Raw genomic sequence first — 23,558 nt, forward strand, 5'->3', positions numbered from 1 at the left:
GGGTGACTGCGTGCACTGTGGGATCCCTGGGTGCAGTCTCGGATCAGTCTGGGGTGACTGCGTGCACTGTGGGATTCCTGGGTGCAGTCTGGGATCACTCTGGGATGACTGCGTGCACTGTGGGATTCCTGGGTGCAATCTGGGATCAGTCTGGGGTGACTGCGTGCATTGTGGGATTCCTGGGTGCAGTCTGGGATCAGTCTGGGGTGACTGCGTGCACTGTGGGATTCCTGGGTGCAGTCTGAGATCAGTCTGGGGTGACTGCGTGCACTCTGGGATTTCTGGGTGCAGTCTGGGATCAGTCTGGGGTGACTGCATGCACTGTGGGATTCCTGGGTGCAGTCTGGGATCAGTCTGGGGTGACTGCGTGCACTGTGGGATTCCTGGGTGCAGTCTGGGATCAGTCTGGGGTGACTGCGTGCACTCTGGGATTCCTGGGTGCAGTCTGGGATCAGTCTGGGGTGACTGCGTGCACTGTGGGATTCCTGGGTGCAGTCTGGGGTGACTGCGTGCACTGTGGGATCCCTGGGTGCAGTCTCGGATCAGTCTGGGGTGACTGCGTGCACTGTGGGATTCCTGGGTGCAGTCTGGGATCAGTCTGGGGTGACTGCGTGCACTGTGGGATTCCTGGGTGCAGTCTGGGATCAGTCTGGGGTGACTGCGTGCACTGTAGGATTCCTGGGTGCAGTCTGGGGTGACTGCGTGCACTGTGGGATTCCTGGGTGCAGTCTGGGGTGACTGCGTGCACTGTGGGATTCCTGGGTGCAGTCTGAGATCAGTCTGGGGTGACTGCGTGCATTGTGGGATTCCTGGGTGCAGTCTGGGATCAGTCTGGGGTGACTGCGTGCACTGTGGGATTCCTGGGTGCAGTCTGGGATCAGTCTGGGGTGACTGCATGCACTGTAGGATTCCTGGGTGCAGTCTGGGGTGACTGCGTGCACTGTGGGATTCCTGGGTGCAGTCTGGGGTGACTGCGTGCACTGTAGGATTCCTGGGTGCAGTCTGAGATCAGTCTGGGGTGACTGCGTGCACTGTATAATTCCTGGGTGCAGTCTGAGATCTGTCTGGGGTGACTGCGTGCACTGTAGGATCCCTGGGTGCAGTCTGGGATCAGTCTGGGGTGACTGCGTGCACTGTAGGATTCCTTGGTGCAGTCTCGGAGCAGTCTGGGGTGACTGCGTGCACTGTGGGATCACTGGGGACACTCTGCGCATTTTTTTTGCCATTTTTCCAAGATGGTAGCCGTACTTGCTGCCATTTTGTCTAAGATGCCGATGTGCTGGTCGTGTGTCAATACACACATATCTATATATCTATATATATATATATATATTCATATTATGAGTACAAGTTGTTGTTGCTATCGTTATTGTTGTTGTGGTGCCCATTGTCTGCCTGAGAAGGGACCGGCCGCGGACCCCACTACAGGGGATGGACCAATGCCTCACCTGGAGGCGACCAATTGAAGCATTCCCCAGAGGGGACCAACCGAGGTCTCCTCCACAGGCTGCAACCAAACAGGGCCCACGTGAGTTCGGTCTGTTCACTGCCCCGGGGTTTAATTTCCTCTCTGGGCCCTGGTTTTGGGGCCTCGGTTTAACATGTTCCTGTTCGATTGTGACCCATGTCGAGAAGTGAATGATGCCAAAAATTGCTCGCTGAACTGTCTTCGATCTCCCAGCTCAGATTGGATGAGTTCACCTCACCGACCATTAATTCGGATCCCCACAAACTGCTGAGTGAATGGATTAACACTTTCTGACCAAATCTTCAAAGAAGGCAGAGGGGAAATCATGCACAACAGCGATTTATTGACTTGGAATTCATAATTATCATGATTTAAACTTTGAGTATACCAATAATAATACATATAAACAGTTGTAGACAGGGCCATCTGAGAATTTAAAAAGATAATTAATAGGCAGATACTTAAAACAATGAATAACCGATTGTAAAAGTAGCTGAGAGTATCACCGTAATTCAGCATTAGCTGGATCACTGATTATCACATTATAGTTCAGATCAGTGTCTGACACGACTGCAGATTGGTGAGACTTATTTAGGATTCAGTATTCAGATATCTGACAATTTACCCCACAAGATCGCCAGCCTAAGGAATCGAGGAGAGAATAAATTCATCCCGCGCGTGAGTGCAAAACGGGCGATAGTGAATTGGCAGCTCGTTTTCTACTCTGACTGATTTTATTTTCAATTGACTGTTGCTTTTAACGATGAGATGGACCCCTCTGCCCATTTTAGTGGACGGAACAGATCCAGCAACATGAACACAAGAAGGCATGGGGAGTCCCTGGTGTTCCGATGAACATTGATCCAACATTGACCGAGTGTCCCACTGCAGCCCAGACTGAGACCCACCCTGGGCCCTTCCTGTCTGTACATTGACCCAGTGTCCCACTGCAGCCCAGACTGAGCCCCACCCTGGGCCCTTCCTGTCTGTACATTGACACAGTGTCCCACTGCAGCCCAGACTGAGCCCCACCCTGGGCCCTTCCTATCTGTCCATTGACCCAGTGGCCCAATGCAGCCCAGACTGAGCCCCACCCTGGGCCCTTCCTGTCTGTACATTGACCCAGTGTCCCACTGCAGCCCAGACTGAGCTCCACCCTGGGTCCTTCCTGTCTGTACATTGACCCAGTGGCCCACTGCAGCCCAGACTGAGCCCCACCCTGGGCCCTTCCTGTCTGTACATTGACCCAGTGTCCCACTGCAGCCCAGACTGAGCCCCACCCTGGGCCCTTCCTGTCTGTACATTGACCCAGTGTCCCACTGCAGCCCAGACTGAGTCCCACCCTGGGCCCTTCCTGTCTGTACATTGACCCAGTGTCCCACTGCAGCCCAGACTGAGCCCCACCCTGGGCCCTTCCTGTCTGTACATTGACCCAGTGTCCCACTGCAGCCCAGACTGAGCCCCACCCTGGGCCCTTCCTATCTGTACATTGACCCAGTGTCCCACTGCAGCCCAGACTGAGTCCCACCCTGGGCCCTTCCTGTCTGTACATTGACCCAGTGTCCCACTGCAGCCCAGACTGAGCCCCACCCTGGGCCCTTCCTGTCTGTACATTGACCCAGTGTCCCACTGCAGCCCAGACTGAGCCCCACCCTGGGCCCTTCCTGTCTGTACATTGACCCAGTGTCCCACTGCAGCCCAGACTGAGTCCCACCCTGGGCCCTTCCTGTCTGTACATTGACCCAGTGTCCCACTGCAGCCCAGACTGAGTCCCACCCTGGGCCCTTCCTGTCTGTACATTGACCCAGTGTCCCACTGCAGCCCAGACTGAGCCCCACCCTGGACCCTTCCTGTCTGTACATTGACCCAGTGTCCCACTGCAGCCCAGACTGAGCCCCACCCTGGGCCCTTCCTGTCTGTACATTGACCCAGTGTCCCACTGCAGACCAGACTGAGCCCCACCCTGGGCCCTTCCTGTCTGTACATTGACCCAGTGTCCCACTGCAGACCAGACTGAGCCCCACCCTGGGCCCTTCCTGTCTGTACATTGACCCAGTGTCCCACTGCAGCCCAGACTGAGCCCCACCCTGGGCCCTTCCTGTCTGTACATTGACCCAGTGCCCCATTGGGGACCATCCAGTCCCGGATATCCGGCAGAATCAGCGCTGGGGGACCGGGTGACTGAGTCTCGTGACCCTGTCGCTGGGCCTCTGACGTCACAATGGGAGACGACGCTCGCTCAGCTCGAGCTGGAAACCGTTAAAGGGCCGTTCGGATTTAAACCTGGAGCGCGGCCGGTTAAAGGGGAGGGACAGAGAATCGGCCAAAAATGTTCATTTCATGAGACCAGGAATGGTTGGAAATTGAAATGTTCAGACTCCCACACTCAGTCCGGGTCTGGATTCCCGCAGTGACTCCACGTGTCTCTTTCCATTTGGACTGAACCGATTCCCCATCAACCTGAAACAGATTAAAGATTAAACAGGAAATAAACAGATTGAACAACAGTGTAAATAACAGGGAGACTGGGGTTAATATTTCAATAATAATTACAGACAAATATTACCCATAAGAGGGACTGAATCCCAGTGATATTTTATTTATTACATTAAACATTAACACAAACACTCACCAGATCCGCTTCAGACTCCTGCGGGTCAGTATGAGGGAGCGGAGAGCGGGGACAGATCGGTCTGTGAAGGAGTTTAATCCCAGGTCCAGAATCGTCAGTGACCGGTTTGTACTGAGAGCAGAGACGAGATCCTCGGTACAAGAATCTGTGAGACCGACATCATCCAGACTGGGGATCGGAGAGAGAGAGAAATAACAAGAATCAGGGTAAATCCCCAGTGTTGATTAATAACAATATTACTGATACTAATAAAATTGTACAGTCCTTATTAATAACACTGTTACTGATATTAATAAACACTGTAAATTATTATTAGTAACACTATTACTGACACTAATAATATGTACAGTATTTATTAATAACACTATTACTTGTACTAATAATAAAGTGCAGTGTCAGACATTCAGTTATTATAAACACATTCTTACACAGTCTGATACTTACTGCAGTTTCTGTATTTTACAGTCCGGGTTCCTCAGAGCCGCAGACAATAGTTTCACTCCTGAATCTCCCAGTTTATTCTTACCCAGATTCAGCTCCGTCAGTGACCGGTTTGTACTGAGAGCGTTGGAGAGATAATCGGTACAAGAATCTGTGAGATCGTTATCCCATAACCTGTAGATCAGAGAGAGAGAGAGAGACAAGCAGAGATAACAGGAATGAGAGTAAATTCCCAGTATTTATTTGTATTATGATTGCTTATACTGACATTAATATACGGTGGGAGACATCCGGTTATTATAAACACAATCTCACACAGTCTGATACTTACCCCAGTTCCTGTATTTTACAGTCCGGGTTTCCCAGAGCCGCAGACACTAGTTTCACTCCTGAATCTCCCAGTTCATTCCTCCCCAGTCTGAACACAAACAGACAGAGAGTGAGAAACAAACTGAATCCAATCCTCGATCTGATACAATGTCTCTGATATTACAGGAAAGAATTGAAAAATCTTCAGGAAATTAATAACCAGATTTCCCTGTCACTGACAATGAATCTCACTCTGTCCAACGGCCCATATATTCACGGACTGTCAGTAAATGTATTTATTAAATAAAGTGCTGTCTGTGTGAAGCCTTTAAATGTCCTTCAGTCCGGTCTCATTCCCTGATAATCAGAATTACCCTCCTGGACGGTCCCTTCATGTTTGGGAAAACGTGTCTCATTTCTGCTGCTTCTTAAAGCCCACATTTAATGGGAATGTGATGATTTTCCCCGAATTAAATGATAAAGCGGTGATTTCTTGTACATTATGCAGTATTATATTAATCTGTATAATAACTCGGAGTGAGTTATATTGTGAAACGGCGCTAACGGCTGCTGTAAAATCCGTCCCACAGGATTTCATGTGACAAGGAGAATTTATTCTGTCCCGTTACAAGTTTTAAATGTCCCTTTGCTCCTAGTTTATAGGGGAGGGGAGGCTCTCTCTTTATTCCCACTAAAATGGCTCCACATTTATTTTAGGTTTAACGGGCCCGACAGTTTATGGGGAATTTTCTGAACTTCCCTCCCCGAGCGGGACCTCACACACAGGGGGCAGATTATGGGAAATTCCCTGGTTCACTGCCCCTTGGTTAACCCAGGAGCCTCCCGCTGTGTGTGAGGCCCCACCGCTGGCCGGTGTATGTCTATACTCCTGGGCGAATACGCCACAACCCGTTCGATTTCAACCTTTCGACCAGCAGATTTTAGTTTCCAAATCCCACTGAATTTTCGGCCTGGATTAATGAGCGAGGGGCCTGAATCCACGACCGTCTGACTCAGAGGCACGTGTGCTGCCAGCTGGGTGAAGAGATGGTGGATGTATTGGAGAGTGTGAAGGGCTATGTCATTGATGAGTTAACAAGACGGACCGACGTCCTGCCGGGAAACCTCAGCTCGCCCACTGACGGTTGACTGCCCGAAATCTGTGTTTTGCTCTTTATGACTGAATGTTTGGTGTTTTTGCTTCCCTCTCCTACACATGTTGACAGTCCGGTGACCGTCACTAGCCCCCACACCTCGGTAAGTGGGTGGGATGACTCGACACACAGACTGCTGCAGCTATACATATCATTTATTGCAATTCAATTATCACTCTTTCAGTGACCTGTATTTACTGATCGGATAAAGACTGTAAAATCCTGACGTGTTCATCAGAATCCATTTTAGATTCTTCAATCCTTAGGGAATTACTAACCGATGCTTTTATCATTTGTCATATTTGTGTTGAATTTGCTTCTCCCTGGTTCAACTGAACTGTTTGTTTCCCTTCATTACGGAGCAACAATACAATCCGTGACTGTTTCAAAATTGGCCCAACAGTTAGAGACAAATGAACAGTTACCTCAACACCTGGCATTTGTGCAGTGCGGATCTCAGCCGCTGGAGTCCTTCACACCGAATGGAGCAGTGGTGTAGATCGAGGTGTTTTATTGTATCACAGAGTCCAATGACATGAGACAACACCGCACAGTCAATCAGGGTCAGTCGCAATGCTTTCCATGAAGTTAGATGTCCAAATTTAAGTATTTCCACAGATCCCACTGTGACCCGAGCCAGTGTTTGATTTTGAGACTCAAACAGGTAGTGGAATGTGTTCAGGAGGTCCCTTTTACCGGTTTCATTCTCTGTGTCTCCAAATTTATTCGTTATGTTTCCAATCTGTCCTTCAACCTTCGCCTTCACCCAGTCAATCACTCCACAGATTGTTTGATGAAGAAATGGACCCAGAACCTCCTCCAGGGGCCGAGCTGACTGTGAGGAGGAGAGACCAACAAAAAAACGGAGAAATATCTCAAATCTCCCATCGTCCTTGCTGAAGGCTTCACTGAGGAGTTTCCGGATGTCCCCAGGATCTGGAGTCAGGAATTGTGCGAGTGCGGCTACAAACTCTTGGATGGTGAGGTGCGGGAATGTGTAAACCACACTCTGGGTAGAATCATCTCTCTCCAAAAGTTCCATCATGAACCCAGACAGGAACTGGGAAGGTTGCAGATTGTACTTGATCAAATCTCCATTTCTAAACACAATCTTCTTCTCGGAGACTCCAGTGAAGGCCATCTCACCGATCTTCAGAAACACATCACGGGGGGATTCAATCTCTCGGCCATGGTTTTTCAGAATGTTGTAAATATAGTAGGAATATAGTTGGGTGATGGTCCTGGGAACTCGCTGCTGTTTTCTGTCTCTTTGTGTGAAGAAGGGACCCAGTGACAGACCGAGGATCCAGCAGTAGGAAGGGTTGTAACACATGGTGTACAGGAGCTCGTTCTACTCCACATGTTTGAAAACAGCTGCTGCCACCGCCTGATCTTCAAAAAACTTGTTGAAATATTCCTTCCGTTCTTCACCAACAAATCCCAGGATTTCAGCCCAGACACTGATCTCAGCCTTTTCCAATAAATGTAATGCAGTGGGGTGGCTGGTCACTAGCACTGAACATCCTGGGAGCAGCTTGTGCTGTATTAAACTGTACACAATGTCAGACACTTCACACTGGTCTTCAGGATCTGTGCAGATGTAATCAGCCTCTGTATTTCTCCGATTGTCAGCAAAATCGATACTGTCCTTGAATTCATCTAAACCATCGAATATAAACAGTAATCCCTCTGGGTTCTTCCAGAGCTCTCCCAGAATATTCCCAAAGTAAGGAAATAAATCTAGTATCAGGTTCCTCAGGTTTATTCCACAGTTAATAGCGTTCAAATCCCGGAATTTAAAACTGAAAACAAATTGAAAGTGTGGGTATATTTTCCCAGTGGCCCAGTCATAAACAATCTTTTGTACCATTGTTGTTTTTCCAATCCCCGCGACTCCGCTCACTGCTGCTGAACTCCCAGATTTGGATTTTCTCTGGGAAAAACTGCTGTGGAACAGTTGATCAGTTCGGATTTTTTCCAGTTCTCTCCGGAGATGTTTCTCTCTCCACTCTTCATGGTCTCGGCCTCTTGCCAGCAGTTCATGTTCTACAAGTGTCCGATCTCGAACAGTAGAAATGACCGTTAGCTCAGTGTATAGAGTGACCAGCTGGAAAATCTTAACCTTCTCCTTTATTAGGATCGTGTTCACTCTCAGTGTTTCAGTTTGGACCCGGAGTGTTTCCTTGTGTTTCTGTTGAACATCTTCAATTAGAACAGACAGAAAGTGGTTCTCAATGTTAGTTACTTTGACATAAAAACAAATCCTCAATATCACTTTACTATTCAGTAAAATGTTGCGAGATTTAATTCACAGCTTCAATGGAGGTGCGAGCAGGAAATTAAACTCAGTTACTGAAAACCTCGCTTGAAAGTGAATCACGGCGGAGAAAAGTTTGAAATCCTCACTTGATTCTAATATTTACTGAACATGGAGATTTCGATGAAGGTGATATTTTCCCTCTGATGATTAATACTATCAGCCCTGCCCTGTACTATGGACATCTCATTACAAATCCAAACGTGATTCTGGTATACGAAACTTGAAGTTCTAGTGGAATAATTTATGAAACTGTCAGTGGTGCTGACCCTCTGCGGAAATGGGAAATAGGTTATAGTGTGCATTGGGAGAGGGACAGACTGTGAATGGGCATAAGGTCCACTGTTATAGTATCAGACCTCAGGCAGGTTATCTGGGGTATTTTGTGTACTGGGAGAGGGACAGACCGTGAATGGACAGAAGTTCCACTGTTATTCTATCAGACCTCGGGCAGGTTATCTGGGATATTGTGGGCACTGGGAGAGAAACAGACTGTGAATGGGCATAAGTTCCACTGTTATTCTATCAGACCTCGGGCAGGTTATCTGGGATATTGTGGGCACTGGGAGAGAAACAGACTGTGAATGGACAGAAGTCCCACTGTTAGTGTATCAGGTCCTGGACAGGTTACCTGGGGTATTGTGGGCACTTGTAGTCACTGGAGGAATATTATTGCAAGTGTGAAGCCACGGAGAGGAATAAGACGATGACAGAAGTTAAACTGCTATTGATTCAGGACTGGTGCAGGTTATCTGGGGTGTTGTGTGTATTGGGAGAAGGTTAGATTGAATAGGCAGGAGTTAAGTTGCTATTGATTCAGGACTGGTGCAGGTTATCTGGGGTGTTGTGTGTATTGGGAGAAGATTAGATTGAATAGACAGGAGTTAAGTTGCTATTGATTCAGGACTGGTGCAGGTTATCTGGGGTGTTGTGTGTATTGGGAGAAGGTTAGATTGAATAGGCAGGAGTTAAGTTGCTATTGATTCAGGACTGGTGCAGGTTATCTGGGGTGTTGTGTGTATTGGGAGAAGGTTAGATTGAATAGACAGGAGTTAAGTTGCTGTTGATTCAGGACTGGTGCAGGTTATCTGGGGTGTTGTGTGTATTGGGAGAAGGTTAGATTGAATAGACAGGAGTTAAGTTGCTGTTGATTCAGGACTGGTGCAGGTTATCTGGGGTGTTGTGTGTATTGGGAGAAGGTTAGATTGAATAGGCAGGAGTTAAGTTGCTATTGATTCAGGACTGGTGCAGGTTATCTGGGGTGTTGTGTGTATTGGGAGAAGGTTAGATTGAATAGACAGGAGTTAAGTTGCTGTTGATTCAGGACTGGTGCAGGTTATCTGGGGTGTTGTGTGTATTGGGAGAAGGTTAGATTGAATAGACAGGAGTTAAGTTGCTGTTGATTCAGGACTGGTGCAGGTTATCTGGGGTGTTGTGTGTATTGGGAGAAGGTTAGATTGAATAGGCAGGAGTTAAGTTGCTATTGATTCAGGACTGGTGCAGGTTATCTGGGGTGTTGTGTGTATTGGGAGAAGGTTAGATTGAATAGGCAGGAGTTAAGTTGCTGTTGATTCAGGACTGGTGCAGGTTATCTGGGGTGTTGTGTGTATTGGGAGAAGGTTAGATTGAATAGGCAGGAGTTAAGTTGCTATTGATTCAGGACTGGTGCAGGTTATCTGGGGTGTTGTGTGTATTGGGAGAAGGTTAGATTGAATAGGCAGGAGTTAAGTTGCTGTTGATTCAGGACTGGTGCAGGTTATCTGGGGTGTTGTGTGTATTGGGAGAAGGTTAGATTGAATAGGCAGGAGTTAAGTTGCTGTTGATTCAGGACTGGTGCAGGTTATCTGGGGTGTTGTGTGTATTGGGAGAAGATTAGATTGAATAGACAGGAGTTAAGTTGCTGTTGATTCAGGACTCGGGCAGGTTATCTGGGGTATTACATACATTTCTATAATCACTTTTTCACAGGTAATGATTACTGCCATTCTGTCGGTACAGAGGGGAATCAGAATGATGATGTAAGGTACTCGGACTTTAGGTTGAGGGAGTGGTGAGAGGGTTTGGTGTATTTTGTTTGTGCAAGCGAATTCAGGATTGAAATGTTTCAATGGAATTCCCAACATTAGTAAGAACATAAGAAATAGAAGCAGGTGTAGGCCATACGGCCCCTCGAGCCTCCGCCGCCATTCATTAAGGTCATGGCTGATCTCCCTCAAATCCACTTGCCCACCCTGTCCACATATACATTGATTCCCTTAGTGTCCAAAAATCTATCGATCTCAGTCTTGAATATACTAAATGGAAACAGGAAACAGGCTCACAATCAACAAAATAATTAATAACGGGGAAGGGAAATCGGGGTAATTTTCTCACCCAAGGGTCCAGAGAGCCTGGCAAGGACATTAAAGGGGCAGTGTAAGTGGGGTCAAGAGGCAATTGAATGTGTTTCTGTGGGTACACTGAGAGATGGGGTAGGTCGGGTCATCTCTCGAACAGGGACAAGCATCTTTGGGCCAAATGGCCTTTTCCTGTCTCTAATCATTCTCCTGTTATATTGTGTTTCAGAAATTGCGAACATTTTTTCAGCCGTTTTACACCAACAACAAATGTGCTTTTATAACAGTCCTGTCATATCACCGATTAGAATTAAAAATACTACTGCCCACATCACTCAGTTTAATGTTAGAGCAGAAAAGATTCACAGTTCATTTCAACTGTTTTCCCAGTAATTATACTCCGTTGTTTTATTTTGGTCTGAATTTCATACAATGCAGGTTTGGGAAATTACATTGGATCGAAACACCTCTGAGTAAAAGGGCTATTTTTTGAGCAGAATAAGGTTCTCTCTTTCACTACCATTCGGAGGCTAGCCCATAACTTCCGAATTACCCTGAACATTGCCTTTCCCTCACATTTCTCCACGGATTAATGATCGATTGTGTGAACATCTGTACATCTTCTCAGATCAGATCGAACACTTTGACGTCTGTGAAATGATAAAATTTTTAACATTTTGCATTTCTCACCTCTTTCCCCACAGGTGATTGTGAGCAGATTTCTAGTGGCGCAGATAAACCGTGACGTCTGGCTCAAAGCACTGCTCATTAATTGTGAGCCCAAAGCATCTGTGGGGCACATTGGAGTTGTGTGTGGGGATTCATAGTATATCAGGATCCTGCCAGGTGTGTGTGGGTATTCACAGTGTATCGGGATCCTGCCAGGTGTGTATGGGGATTCACAGTGTATCAGGATCCTGCCAGGTGTGTATGGAGATTCAGAGTATATCAGGATCCTGCCAGGTGTGTATGGGGATTCACAGTGTATCAGGATCCTGCCAGGTGTGTATGGGGATTCACAGTATATCAGGATCCTGCCAGGTGTGTATGGGGATTCACAGTATATCAGGATCCTGCCAGGTGTGTATGGAGATTCAGAGTATATCAGGATCCTGCCAGGTGTGTATGGGGATTCACAGTATATCACGATCCTGCCAGGTGTGTATGGGGATTCACAGTGTATCAGGATCCTGCCAAGTGTGTATGGGGATTCACAGTATATCAGGATCCTGGCAGGTGTGTATGGGGATTCGCAGTGTATCAGGATCCTGCCAGGTGTGTGTGGGGATTCACAGTATATCAGGATCCTGCCAGGTGTGTATGGGGATTCACAGTATATCAGGACCCTGCCAGGTGTGTATGGGGATTCACAGTGTATCAGGATCCTGCCAGGTGTGTATGGGGATTCACAGTATATCAGGATCCTGGCAGGTGTGTATGGGGATTCGCAGTGTATCAGGATCCTGCCAGGTGTGTGTGGGGATTCACAGTATATCAGGATCCTGCCAGGTGTGTATGGGGATTCACAGTATATCAGGATCCTGGCAGGTGTGTATGGGGATTCGCAGTGTATCAGGATCCTGCCAGGTGTGTGTGGGGATTCACAGTATATCAGGATCCTGCCAGGTGTGTATGGGGATTCACAGTATATCAGGATCCTGCCAGGTGTGTGTGGGGATTCACAGTGTATCAGGATCCTGCCAGGTGTGTATGGGGATTCACAGTGTATCAGGATCCTGCCAGATGTGTATGGGTATTCACAGTGTATCGGGATCCTGCCAGATGTGTATGGGGATTCACAGTGTATCAGGATCCTGCCAGGTGTGTATGGGGATTCACAGTGTATCAGGACCCTGCCAGGTGTGTATGGGGATTCACAGTGTATCAGGATCCTGCCAGATGTGTATGGGGATTCAGTGTATCGGGATCCTGCCAGATGTGTATGGGGATTCACAATGTATCAGGATCCTGCCAGATGTGTATGGGGATTCACAGTGTATCAGGATCCTGCCAGATGTGTATGGGGATTCACAATGTATCAGGATCCTGCCAGATGTGTATGGGGATTCACAGTGTATCAGGACCCTGCCAGGTGTGTATGGGGATTCACAGTGTATCAGGATCCTTCCAGATGTGTATTGGGGATTCACAGTGTATCGGGATCCTGCCAGATGTGTATGGGGATTCACAATGTATCAGGATCCTGCCAGGTGTGTATGGGGATTCACAGTGTATCAGGATCCTGCAAGGTGTGTATGGGGATTCACAATGTATCAGGATCCTGCCAGGTGTGTTTGGGGATTCAGTGTATCAGGATCCTGCCAGGTGTGTATGGGGATTCACAGTGTATCAGGATCCTGCCAGATGTGTATGGGGATTCACAGTGTATCAGGATCCTGCCAGGTGTGTTTGGGGATTCAGTGTATCAGGATCCTGCCAGGTGTGTATGGGGATTTAACAAGTGATAGCGATCAGCAGCCTGATAAAGTGAAAAAATGCAAACTCCGCATATTTACAGGATGTGTCAAAAATCTTGTCAATTGTAACTTGAATCTACGCAGAATAGTTGAGTATTGATGTCGAATCCAAACGAGGTTAATTTCTGTTCCCTCCACCTTTTGAACTTATGATTCCCAGATTGTGACAATCTCTAAACAAATGACTACAGTCAAACATTCTGATTCTCAGAAGTGAAATAAACGGTTTAAAATCTCCACTTCATGACTTACCTTTCAGGTGACTGGGTATTTCAGATAAACCTCATCCGATGTTCATATAATCAAATGGATCAGGACCTGTTTAAATCAATGAGCTTTCATGAAATCTGATCTGTGTAATATTATAGTAAATTCTGTTGTGTTTCAATCCGAAATTGAATTCAGTGTCTGATTTTACTGTACCAAGTTCCTGCATCTCTTTCAGTATTTTGTCCAACTTTGGTACCGCATGGTGCATTTTCACAAAGGATTCCCACATCACCCTTCGGGCCCGAGAGCCTTTCTCCATCACCAGATTTAGGACAAGTTTGGAAACTGTCCGCCCTGTTTCCCTTCTCCACGAGATCAACGACTTTCTGTAAAGAATAATAATTAATATATTGGTCCCTCCTTTTCGCATTTCCACAGAAACTGTTTCCCTTTTGTTTTCAGTCCACACAAGAGTTATACCCGAACCGTTCCCCTGTCCTTTGTACAGACACCGACCAATCCACTGGGTATTTTCAACTCTTCGTATCATTGTATCAGATTCACTGTATTTTCAGTTTGACCCATTTCTTTCTTATTTGGCCTGTTTCTGTTCTTTAAAATTCTGTGTTTCCACGATCTGATATCCTGTTAATTCTGTGATGTTTAAATAATCCAAACTCATTCTGTGTCCCTCCCACTTACCCGATGTTCCTGCCCACTGAAATGTGTCTCGTATGTTAACAAGGAGCTGACTCCGTCCACCCCTCCTTCAATAGCCTGTTCTAGTCTGTCCCGGTAGAATTTCGTCAACTGGAACAGCAGGTAATCGTCGCACTTTGTCAGGAACTCAGTGATTGCAGTGTTCGGATCTGTGAACAAAAATGGAGAAAACTAAACACATTATCGACTTTCTATCCAGGCAGCTACATTTCCTCTTATACCAAACGGCTGAAGCCTCCTGTGGACACATTATCAAACACCTTCTGAAAACTCATATACACCGCCTGTGCTACATTCCATCGACCGATCAAGTCACCTCTCAACAAAGCTGTATTAAATTTGTCAAATACGACTTGTCTGCAGCAAATCAGTTCCAGCCTCCCCTGATCATCCCCTGTATCTCTAAATGTTCACTAATTCGACCTGGAATTACAGATTCAAGGGGTTTGCCCAATGCTGACGGAGACTAATTGGTCTCCAGTTACCCGTTGACCCTCTCTCCCTATTTTATCAGAGACATTACTTGGGCTCCTTCAGTCCACCTGGATATTTTTAATAACAAATGAGGATTGAGAAATTATGATCAGAGTCTCTCCTATCTCCTCTCTGAATTCCTTTAACAGCCTCGGGTGTGTTATCTCTGGGCCCAGTGATTTATCTACCTCGGCGATGTTTCTCTGATTCAAATCCTCTCTACAGTTATCTCTAACTCTGGGCCCACATCCTCCTCTCGTACACCAACATTTTCACTTCCATTTTTAGAAACTAAAGCAAATATTTTTTATCTCCCCAAAACTTCATCCACAACCAGTTTCGCCCAGTTCCCCCTCTATTTCACCTCCACTGCTTGTTGGCCTGCAAAACCCACTGAAAATTGTGCTATTTCCCTTCCTATTGCTTAACTGCGTTCATACGGATTCTCTCTTAACATCACTCCGTGGAACATCCTTAAGTTTGAAACCTCTCCTTCTCTCTCTTCTCCTTTAAGATGCTCCTTAAAACCTGCCTCTTTACCCAAGCTTTTGGTCACCTGTCCTAATATCTCCTTATTTGACTCGGTGTCAAATTTTGTTTGATAATCACACCCTGTATCGTTTTACTACATTGAAGGCGCTATATAAATACAAGTTGTTTTTGTTCTCGTTCTGTCTTAGAACCTTTTATTAATACTGGCGTCCAGAGCTATTTTTCTCTCCCCTCAAAATGTTTTAATCAGAAACATTTCGCTCTGAGCCCTGTGAAAACTCAGGCCCTGTCTTACAGATATAAGATCACATCTCTTACACTTCTGACTTTCCGAATATGTTTCGAATGATTTGTATATTCCCAGACATAACACACAATCCCAACACCGATTTTTTGGAATGTTGACCAGTTTCCGTTTCTTTGCTTTTCTTTTTAATACCAAGTGACTTTATCTCTATCTTTCAAAACCATCTTCCTTTTTTCCTGCTGATAACTTTTCAATATTTCATACATCTTCTGTTCTGCTCCAACAGTTTTATTAATTCCACTCTCTAGTCTCAGACCTGGATATTTCCCATCCTCCAGTCATATCTGCTGAAACACTCCCACGGCTCCATTCACCCAGTCTGTGAAACCATTGTTGGTCGGTTCAGACCGTGACCGTCCCTTTCCTTCTCCCTGAACTCACTCTATCCCCAAGACCGTGAACCCTTCCCTCCTGCTCCATTCACCCAGTCTGTAAAACCATTGTTGGTCGGTTCAGACCGTGACCGCCACTTCCCTTCTCCCTGAACTCACTCTCGTCCCCAAGACCATGAACCCTTCCCTCCTGCTCCATTCACCCAGTCTGTAAAACCATTGTTGGCCGGTTCAGACCGTGACTGTCCCTTCCTTTCTCCCTGAACTCACTCTAGTCCCCAGGACCGTGAACCCTTCCCTCCTGCTCCAGCCTTGCAGCCATACCTGCCTCATATTTCGCTCAAGTGGCCTCATGTAAAACAATCCGGAGATCACCACCTGGAGGCCTTGTTTTATAGTCTAGAGCCTCAGTCTTAATATTCCCTCTATAAACGTATCCCTATCCGTGCTATTGGTTCCGACCATGACTATTCAGCGCTCTCCTTTCTTTCAGAGATGGTCCCACCTGTTCCAGGATGTTCTTCCCTCTGACACCAGGGCAGCAACTTACTATTCGGGACCAGCTCTGGGCTATACCCTGACTATAAAATCTCCCACCACTATCACTGTACTATTTCTGTGACCCACCGACCTCTCATCCCCAGCCCCACTCGGGGTGTCCCCCTGCTCCCCGGTCTCTCACTGTTACTCAGGAAGACGATCCTCTGAGTCACTGTCTCTATCCACCTTACAGTCCCCAACACCAGGTAACAATTGGACAGTTCCAGTACTCAAGAGATCCCTCCACCTGTGACTGCACTGTCCCTCTAGATGGTCACTCACTTCCCTCTATCTGCACAGTATCTGTGCTGTTACCTCTTCCTGTGTGAGCTGCAGGTTCTTGCTCGTGATCTGGACCCTTTGTCAGGACAGAAATTATATTTTGATGAATTTTCTGAACCTACCTGTGTCTATTCTCATTCTTTTTGAAGATGTTGGACCTTCTCCCCTGTTTGAACCTTCAGCCATGGTGGTGACAGACGTTCCCAGATTCTGATGCTCTGTAATAAATATAATATTAATAAGAGTGTCAGACAGAAATATTAAAATGAGTAGGAGAGCGTTGCCTTCTTAAATATGAAACCAAGTCCCTCCTCCTCCCCCCCAACCCCATCAGTTTAAGAGCCGTTATTTCTGGGATCGAGCATTTCTCAAGTGTTATGATCAATGCTCCACATCAGGTGTGACAGACAGCTGCCCAGTGAAATCCAGTGAGTCCCGCTGATCTCCACAACCCAGTTCCCGTCGGCCGAGACTCTGCACTGGGAGCGCCCATTGGTACAATTTACTCACACAGTACCAGCTTACAACCTGAGGTAGTGAACATTCTGGAAGGAAATATGAAGCAGGATCATCACTGATGAATTAAATAGCCCTTCACCCAGTTTTACATTCTGGTGCTATTGTATTATTGTATTCACAGAAGTGTTTAATATTTTGGATTTGTTCCGTATTCCTAGTACATCCTCTATACAAGATGGATAGATAGATTATCTATCTATCTATCTATCTATCGATACAAGATAGATAGATAGATAGATATTATATTTATTACAGAACATCAGAATCTGGTAACGTCTGTCACCACCATGGCTGAAGGTTCAAACAGGGGAGAAGGTCCAACATCTTCAAAAAGAATGAATGGACACAGATTATCTATCTATCTATCTATACAAGATAGATAGATAGATAAATAGATAGGGCCTCTGTATATCAGTGAGTTTGTGAGAGGATGCCTCTGTATAGATAGATATATATATATATAGATGGATAGATTATCTAACTATATATCTATCTAAGATCGATATATAGATAGATAGAAAGATAGTTAGAGCTGGGTTTAATTCCTCTGGTCGCTGTGGGCAGCGATATTGTCCGTGTGTTCATGGAGATGTGTCCTGGTTGGTGCTTCTATTAGAATATATTTACCACATCACTCATGTTGTCAGCACATGACAACTGAGCACTGTAGGAGGTGAGGAGATTTACCACTGTTCTAATATTAGGACGAGTGAACACTGTAGGAGGTGAGGAGATTTACCACTGTTCTAATATTAACATTAATGTATGATGTTATGAATCATGTAACTTTAAACATTTAGGTGATGCACAGTATTTATCTACAGAATGTCGCCAGGGGTGTCACAATCTCAATAAACACCAAAATATTCAAGTGGTAGATTTCACTGCTGTTATCCAATCACCTGTGTGTGTCTCACGAACGTGCTTCCAATCAAACTATCAGTCAGTGTCCTTTCTTTTCCCCACTGTGGAAATGTAAGAGTGAATAAGTTTTGGATCAGTAATTTCTCCAAACTATATATGAATTATACAGTGGCATCCTCTCTCTCACACATTCACTGATATACAGAGGCATCCTCTCTCGCTCACACACTCACTGATATACAGTGGCATCCTCTCTCTCACACATATCAGTGAGTGTGTGAGCGAGAGAGGATGCCTCTGTATATCAGTGAATGTGTGAGAGAGAAGATGCCTCTGTATATCAGTGAGTGTGGGAGAGAGAGGATGCCTCTGTACATCAGTGAGTGTGTGAGAGAGAGGATGCCTCTGTATATCAGTGAGTGTGTGAGAGAGAGGATGTCTCTGTATATCAGTGAGTGTGTGAGAGAGAGGATGCCTCTGCATATCAGTGAGTGTGTGAGAGAGAGGATGTCTCTGTATATCAGTAAGTGCGTGAGAGAGAGGATGTCTCTGTATATCAGTAAGTGCGTGAGAGAGAGAGGATGCCTCTGTATATCAGTGAGTGTGGGAGAGAGAGGATGCCTCTGTACATCAGAGAGTGTGTGAGAGAGAGGATGCCTCTGTATATCAGTGAGTGTGTGAGAGAGAGGATTCCTCTGTATATCAGTGAGTGTGTGAGAGAGAGGATGCCTCTGCATATCAGTGAGTGTGTGAGAGAGAGGATGTCTCTGTATATCAGCAAGTGCGTGAGAGAGAGAGGATGCCTCTGTATATCAGTGAGTGTGTGAGAGAGAGAGGATGCCTCTGTATATCAGTGAGTGTGTGAGAGAGAGAGGATGCCTCTGTATATCAGTGAGTGCGTGAGAGGGAGGATGCCTCTGTATATCAGTGAGTGTGTGAGGGACAGGATGCCTCTGTATCGCAGTGAGTGTGTGAGAGAGAGGATGCCTCTGTATATCAGTGAGTGTGTGAGAGAGAGGATGCCTCTGTATATCAGTGAGTGTGTGAGAGAGAGGATGCCTCTGTATCCCAGTGAGTGTGTGAGTGAGAGAGAGGATGCCTCTGTATCGCAGTGAGTGTGTGTGTGAGAGAGAGGATGCCTCTGTATCGCAGTGAGTGTGTGTGTGAGAGAGAGGATGCCTCTGTATCGCAGTGAGTGTGTGTGTGAGAGAGAGGATGCCTCTGTATCGCAGTGAGTGTGTGTGTGAGAGAGAGGATGCCTCTGTATCGCAGTGAGTGTGTGTGTGAGAGAGAGGATGCCTCTGTATCGCAGTGAGTGTGTGTGTGAGAGAGAGGATGCCTCTGTATCGCAGTGAGTGTGTGTGTGAGAGAGAGGATGCCTCTGCATCGCAGTGAGTGTGTGTGTGAGAGAGAGGATGCCTCTGTATCGCAGTGAGTGTGTGTGTGAGAGAGAGGATGCCTCTGTATCGCAGTGAGTGTGTGTGTGAGAGAGAGGATGCCTCTGTATCGCAGTGAGTGTGTGTGTGAGAGAGAGGATGCCTCTGTACATCAGTGAGTGTGTGTGTGAGAGAGAGGATGCCCCTGTACATCAGTGAGTGTGTGAGAGAGAGGATGCCTCTGTATATCAGTGAGTGTGTGAGAGAGAGGATGCCTCTGTATATCAGTGAGTGTGTGAGAGAGAGGATGCCTCTGTATATCAGTGAGTGTGTGAGAGAGAGGATGCCTCTGTATCGCAGTGAGTGTGTGAGAGAGACGATGCCTCTGTATCCCAGTGAGTGTGTGAGTGAGAGAGAGGATGCCTCTGTATCGCAGTGAGTGTATGTGTGAGAGAGAGGATGCCTCTGTATCGCAGTGAGTGTGTGTGTGAGAGAGAGGATGCCTCTGTATCGCAGTGAGTGTGTGTGTGAGAGAGAGGATGCCTCTGTATCGCAGTGAGTGTGTGTGTGAGAGAGAGGATGCCTCTGTATCGCAGTGAGTGTGTGTGTGAGAGAGAGGATGCCTCTGTATCGCAGTGAGTGTGTGTGTGAGAGAGAGGATGCCTCTGTATCGCAGTGAGTGTGTGTGTGAGAGAGAGGATGCCTCTGTATCGCAGTGAGTGTGTGTGTGAGAGAGAGGATGCCTCTGTATCGCAGTGAGTGTGTGTGTGAGAGAGGACGCCTCTGTATATCAGTGAGTGTGGGAGAGAGAGGATGCCTCTGTACATCAGTGAGTGTGTGAGAGAGAGGATGCCTCTGTATATCAGTGAGTGTGTGAGAGAGAGAGGATGCCTCTGTATATCAGTGAGTGTGTGAGAGAGAGGATGTCACTGTATATCAGTGAGTGTGGGAGAGAGAGAGGATGCCTCTGCATATCATTGAGTGTGTGAGAGAGAGGATGCCTCTGCATATCAGTGAGTGTGTGAGAGAGAGGATGCCTCTGCATATCAGTGAGTTTGTGAGAGGGAGGATGCCTCTGTATATCAGTGAGTGTGTGAGAGAGAGGATGCCCCTGTATATCAGTGAGTGTGTGAGAGAGAGGATGCCTCTGTATCCCAGTGAGTGTGTGAGTGAGAGTGAGGATGCCTCTGTATCGCAGTGAGTGTGTGTGTGAGAGAGTGGATGCCTCTGTATCGCAGTGAGTGTGTGTGTGAGAGAGAGGATGCCTCTGTGTATCAGTGAGTTTGTGAGAGCATGCCTCTTTATATCAGTGAGTGTGTGAGAGGGAGGATGCCTCTGTATATCAGTAAGTGCGTGAGAGAGAGAGGATGCCTCTGTATATCAGTGAGTTTGTGATAGGATGCCTCTGTTTTCAGTGAGTGTGAGAGAGAGAGGATGCCTCTGTATATCAGTAAGTGCGTGAGAGAGAGAGGATGCCTCTGTATATCAGTGAGTGTGGGAGAGAGAGAGGATGCCTCTGTATATCAGTGAGTGTGTGAGAGAGAGAGGATGCCTCTGTATATCAGTGAGTGTGTGAGAGAGAGAGGATGCCTCTGTATATCAGTGAGTGTGTGAGAGAGAGGATGCCTCTGTGTATCAGTAAGTGCGTGAGAGAGAGAGGATGCCTCTGTATATCAGTGAGTTTGTGAGAGGATGCCTCTGTATATCAGTGAGTGTGTGAGAGAGAGAGGATGCCTCTGTATATCAGTAAGTGCGTGAGAGAGAGAGGATGCCTCTGTATATCAGTAAGTGCGTGAGAGAGAGAGGATGCCTCTGTATATCAGTGAGTGTGGGAGAGAGAGAGGATGCCTCTGTGTATCAGTGAGTGTGTGAGAGGGAGGATGCCTCTGTATATCAGTGAGTGACTGAGTATCCGTGTGTATTTTGTGTTGGGGACAAGCGGCAGGATGATGAAACCCAACCTTTAACCATCAACAACTTGTAAAATCCAACACAGACTGGGACTGAACAAGTTAAATTGCCAGAAGACACGTGTCCATATCACAGGTTGGATCAGACTCAGCAAGTGGTGTCTGGGGGCAAAGGATCAGAAAACACCTCCTCAGATCGAGCCAAAGTTTGAGGAAGTGAGTTCCCACAAAACGGAACTGTTCACTGTGTTTCATCAGTATCTCTCAGTTCACCAAAAAGAGAGACCCCCCTCAGTTCATCAAATAGAGAAACCCCCCCCTCAGTTCATCAAATACTGAGACCCCCCCCCCCTCAGTTCACCAAATACCGAAACCCCCCTGTCAGTTCACCAAATACCGAAACGCCCAGTCAGTTCACCAAATACCGAAACGCCCAGTCAGTTCATCAAATACTGAGACCCCCCCCTCAGTTCATCAAATACTGAGCCCCCCCCCCTCAGTTCATCAAATACTGAGCCCCCCCCCCCTCAGTTCATCAAATACTGAGACCCCCCCCTCAGTTCATCAAATACTGAGACTCCCCCCCTCAGTTCATCAAATACTGAGACCCCCCCTCAGTTCATCAAATACTGAGACCCCCCCCCTCAGTTCATCAAATACTGAGCCCCCCCCCTCAGTTCATCAAATACTGAGACCCCCCCCTCAGTTCATCAAATACTGAGACCCCCCCCCTCAGTTCATCAAATACTGAGACCCCCCCCTCAGTTCATCAAATACTGAGACCCCCCCCTCAGTTCATCAAATACTGAGACTCCCCCCCTCAGTTCATCAAATACTGAGACTCCCCCCCTCAGTTCATCAAATACTGAGACCCCCCCCTCAGTTCATCAAATACTGAGCCCCCCCCCCCCCTCAGTTCATCAAATACTGAGACCCCCCCTCAGTTCATCAAATACTGAGACTCCCCCCCTCAGTTCATCAAATACTGAGACCCCCCCCTCAGTTCATCAAATACTGAGACCCCCCCCCTCAGTTCATCAAATACTGAGACCCCCCCTCAGTTCATCAAATACTGAGACCCCCCCCTCAGTTCATCAAATACTGAGACCCCCCCCCCTCAGTTCATCAAATACTGAGACCCCCCCCCTCAGTTCATCAAATACTGAGACCCCCCCTCAGTTCATCAAATACTGAGACCCCCCCCTCAGTTCATCAAATACTGAGACCCCCCCCCTCAGTTCATCAAATACTGAGACCCCCCCCCTCAGTTCATCAAATACTGAGACCCCCCCCCCTCAGTTCATCAAATACTGAGACCCCCCCTCAGTTCATCAAATACTGAGACCCCCCCCCTCAGTTCATCAAATACTGAGACCCCCCCTCAGTTCATCAAATACTGAGACCCCCCCCCTCAGTTCATCAAATACTGAGACCCCCCCCCTCAGTTCATCAAATACTGAGACCCCCCCCCTCAGTTCATCAAATACTGAGACCCCCCCCCTCAGTTCATCAAATACTGAGACCCCCCCCCCCAGTTCCTTCTTCTCTCTGATTGTTTTTCCCCGGGAGTTTATTCAATCCCCGGGGGCGGGGGTTTTGATTAAAGGAGCTCCGGCTCTCAGTCCCGGGACCCGGGCTGATCTAATCTCCGATCCACAGATCTCCCCGCGCCCCGCCATCTCCGGAGGGAGGAGGGAGATCACCGAGACCGATCGCAGGCTCCCCTCACCCACCCGCCCGCCCCTCCATCCATCCATCCACAGGGCGGCGGCTCGGGCCGTCCGCGGGGGGTGAAGGGTCCCTCGGAGCGGCCCCCAGTCCCGCACACTCACCCTCTATCTCTCTCTCTCTCTCTCTCTCCATTTCACTCGCTACCCCTCCGCCGCCATTTTCCCTCCAAACCGCCTTCTTCTCCGCCGACTTCGCGCCATCCGGGGTCGGGGCATGCGCACTGCGGACATTCACCGTCAATTAACGCCCTCTTCCCAGAGTCCGCCCCTGCGATTGGATCGGAACCCGCTGATTGACATCCCTGCTGACCAATCGGAGCTCGGCCCCCGCCCCAAGCTCGACTCACTGACCGCGAGGCGGGGGGCGGACGGCGGCTATGGTCACGTGGCGGCTGATTTGAAAACTGCGCGGCCGTTGAACCGAATCAGCGCGGGCCGGGAGCGCGCGTGACGTCAGTAACCAGGCAACAGGGCGTGTGTGACGTCAGAAACTCGTCAATCTGCGGACCGACATCTGATCCGAGCTCAAGACGGCGATGTCATGTGACCATTGTCAGTAATGAGACTCCCCAGAGTGTGATGAACTGTGTTTATCAGATCTGATCTGTCATTGTATTATTTGTACCTTCACAAATTTTATGAATAAAGTACATTTTTGAAATTAAAAA

At 47.4% G+C, this 23,558-nt stretch overlaps 2 protein-coding genes across 2 annotated transcripts; both read right to left on the reverse strand.

Moving 5' to 3' along the window:
- Positions 1–1,791: 1,791 nt before the first annotated feature.
- LOC137316320 (NACHT, LRR and PYD domains-containing protein 3-like) lies at positions 1,792–7,337 on the reverse strand. The gene is made up of 5 exons (XM_067980384.1): positions 6,430–7,337; positions 4,873–4,959; positions 4,545–4,715; positions 4,101–4,268; positions 1,792–3,928 (listed from the first exon to the last, which is right to left on the reverse strand). The coding sequence occupies exons 1-5, from the start codon at positions 7,335–7,337 to the stop codon at positions 3,841–3,843; spliced, it is 1,422 nt and encodes a 473-aa protein (XP_067836485.1). The 3' UTR covers positions 1,792–3,840.
- Positions 7,338–7,355: 18 nt separating this feature from the next.
- On the reverse strand, positions 7,356–23,099 carry LOC137316321 (NACHT, LRR and PYD domains-containing protein 12-like). Its single transcript, XM_067980385.1, has 4 exons — positions 22,993–23,099; positions 16,614–16,709; positions 14,047–14,213; positions 7,356–8,195 (listed from the first exon to the last, which is right to left on the reverse strand). The coding sequence occupies exons 1-4, from the start codon at positions 23,021–23,023 to the stop codon at positions 7,356–7,358; spliced, it is 1,134 nt and encodes a 377-aa protein (XP_067836486.1). The 5' UTR covers positions 23,024–23,099.
- Positions 23,100–23,558: the final 459 nt, after the last annotated feature.

The sequence above is a fragment of the Heptranchias perlo genome, unplaced genomic scaffold, assembly GCF_035084215.1.
Source record: "Heptranchias perlo isolate sHepPer1 unplaced genomic scaffold, sHepPer1.hap1 HAP1_SCAFFOLD_59, whole genome shotgun sequence".
NCBI lineage: Eukaryota > Metazoa > Chordata > Chondrichthyes > Hexanchiformes > Hexanchidae > Heptranchias > Heptranchias perlo.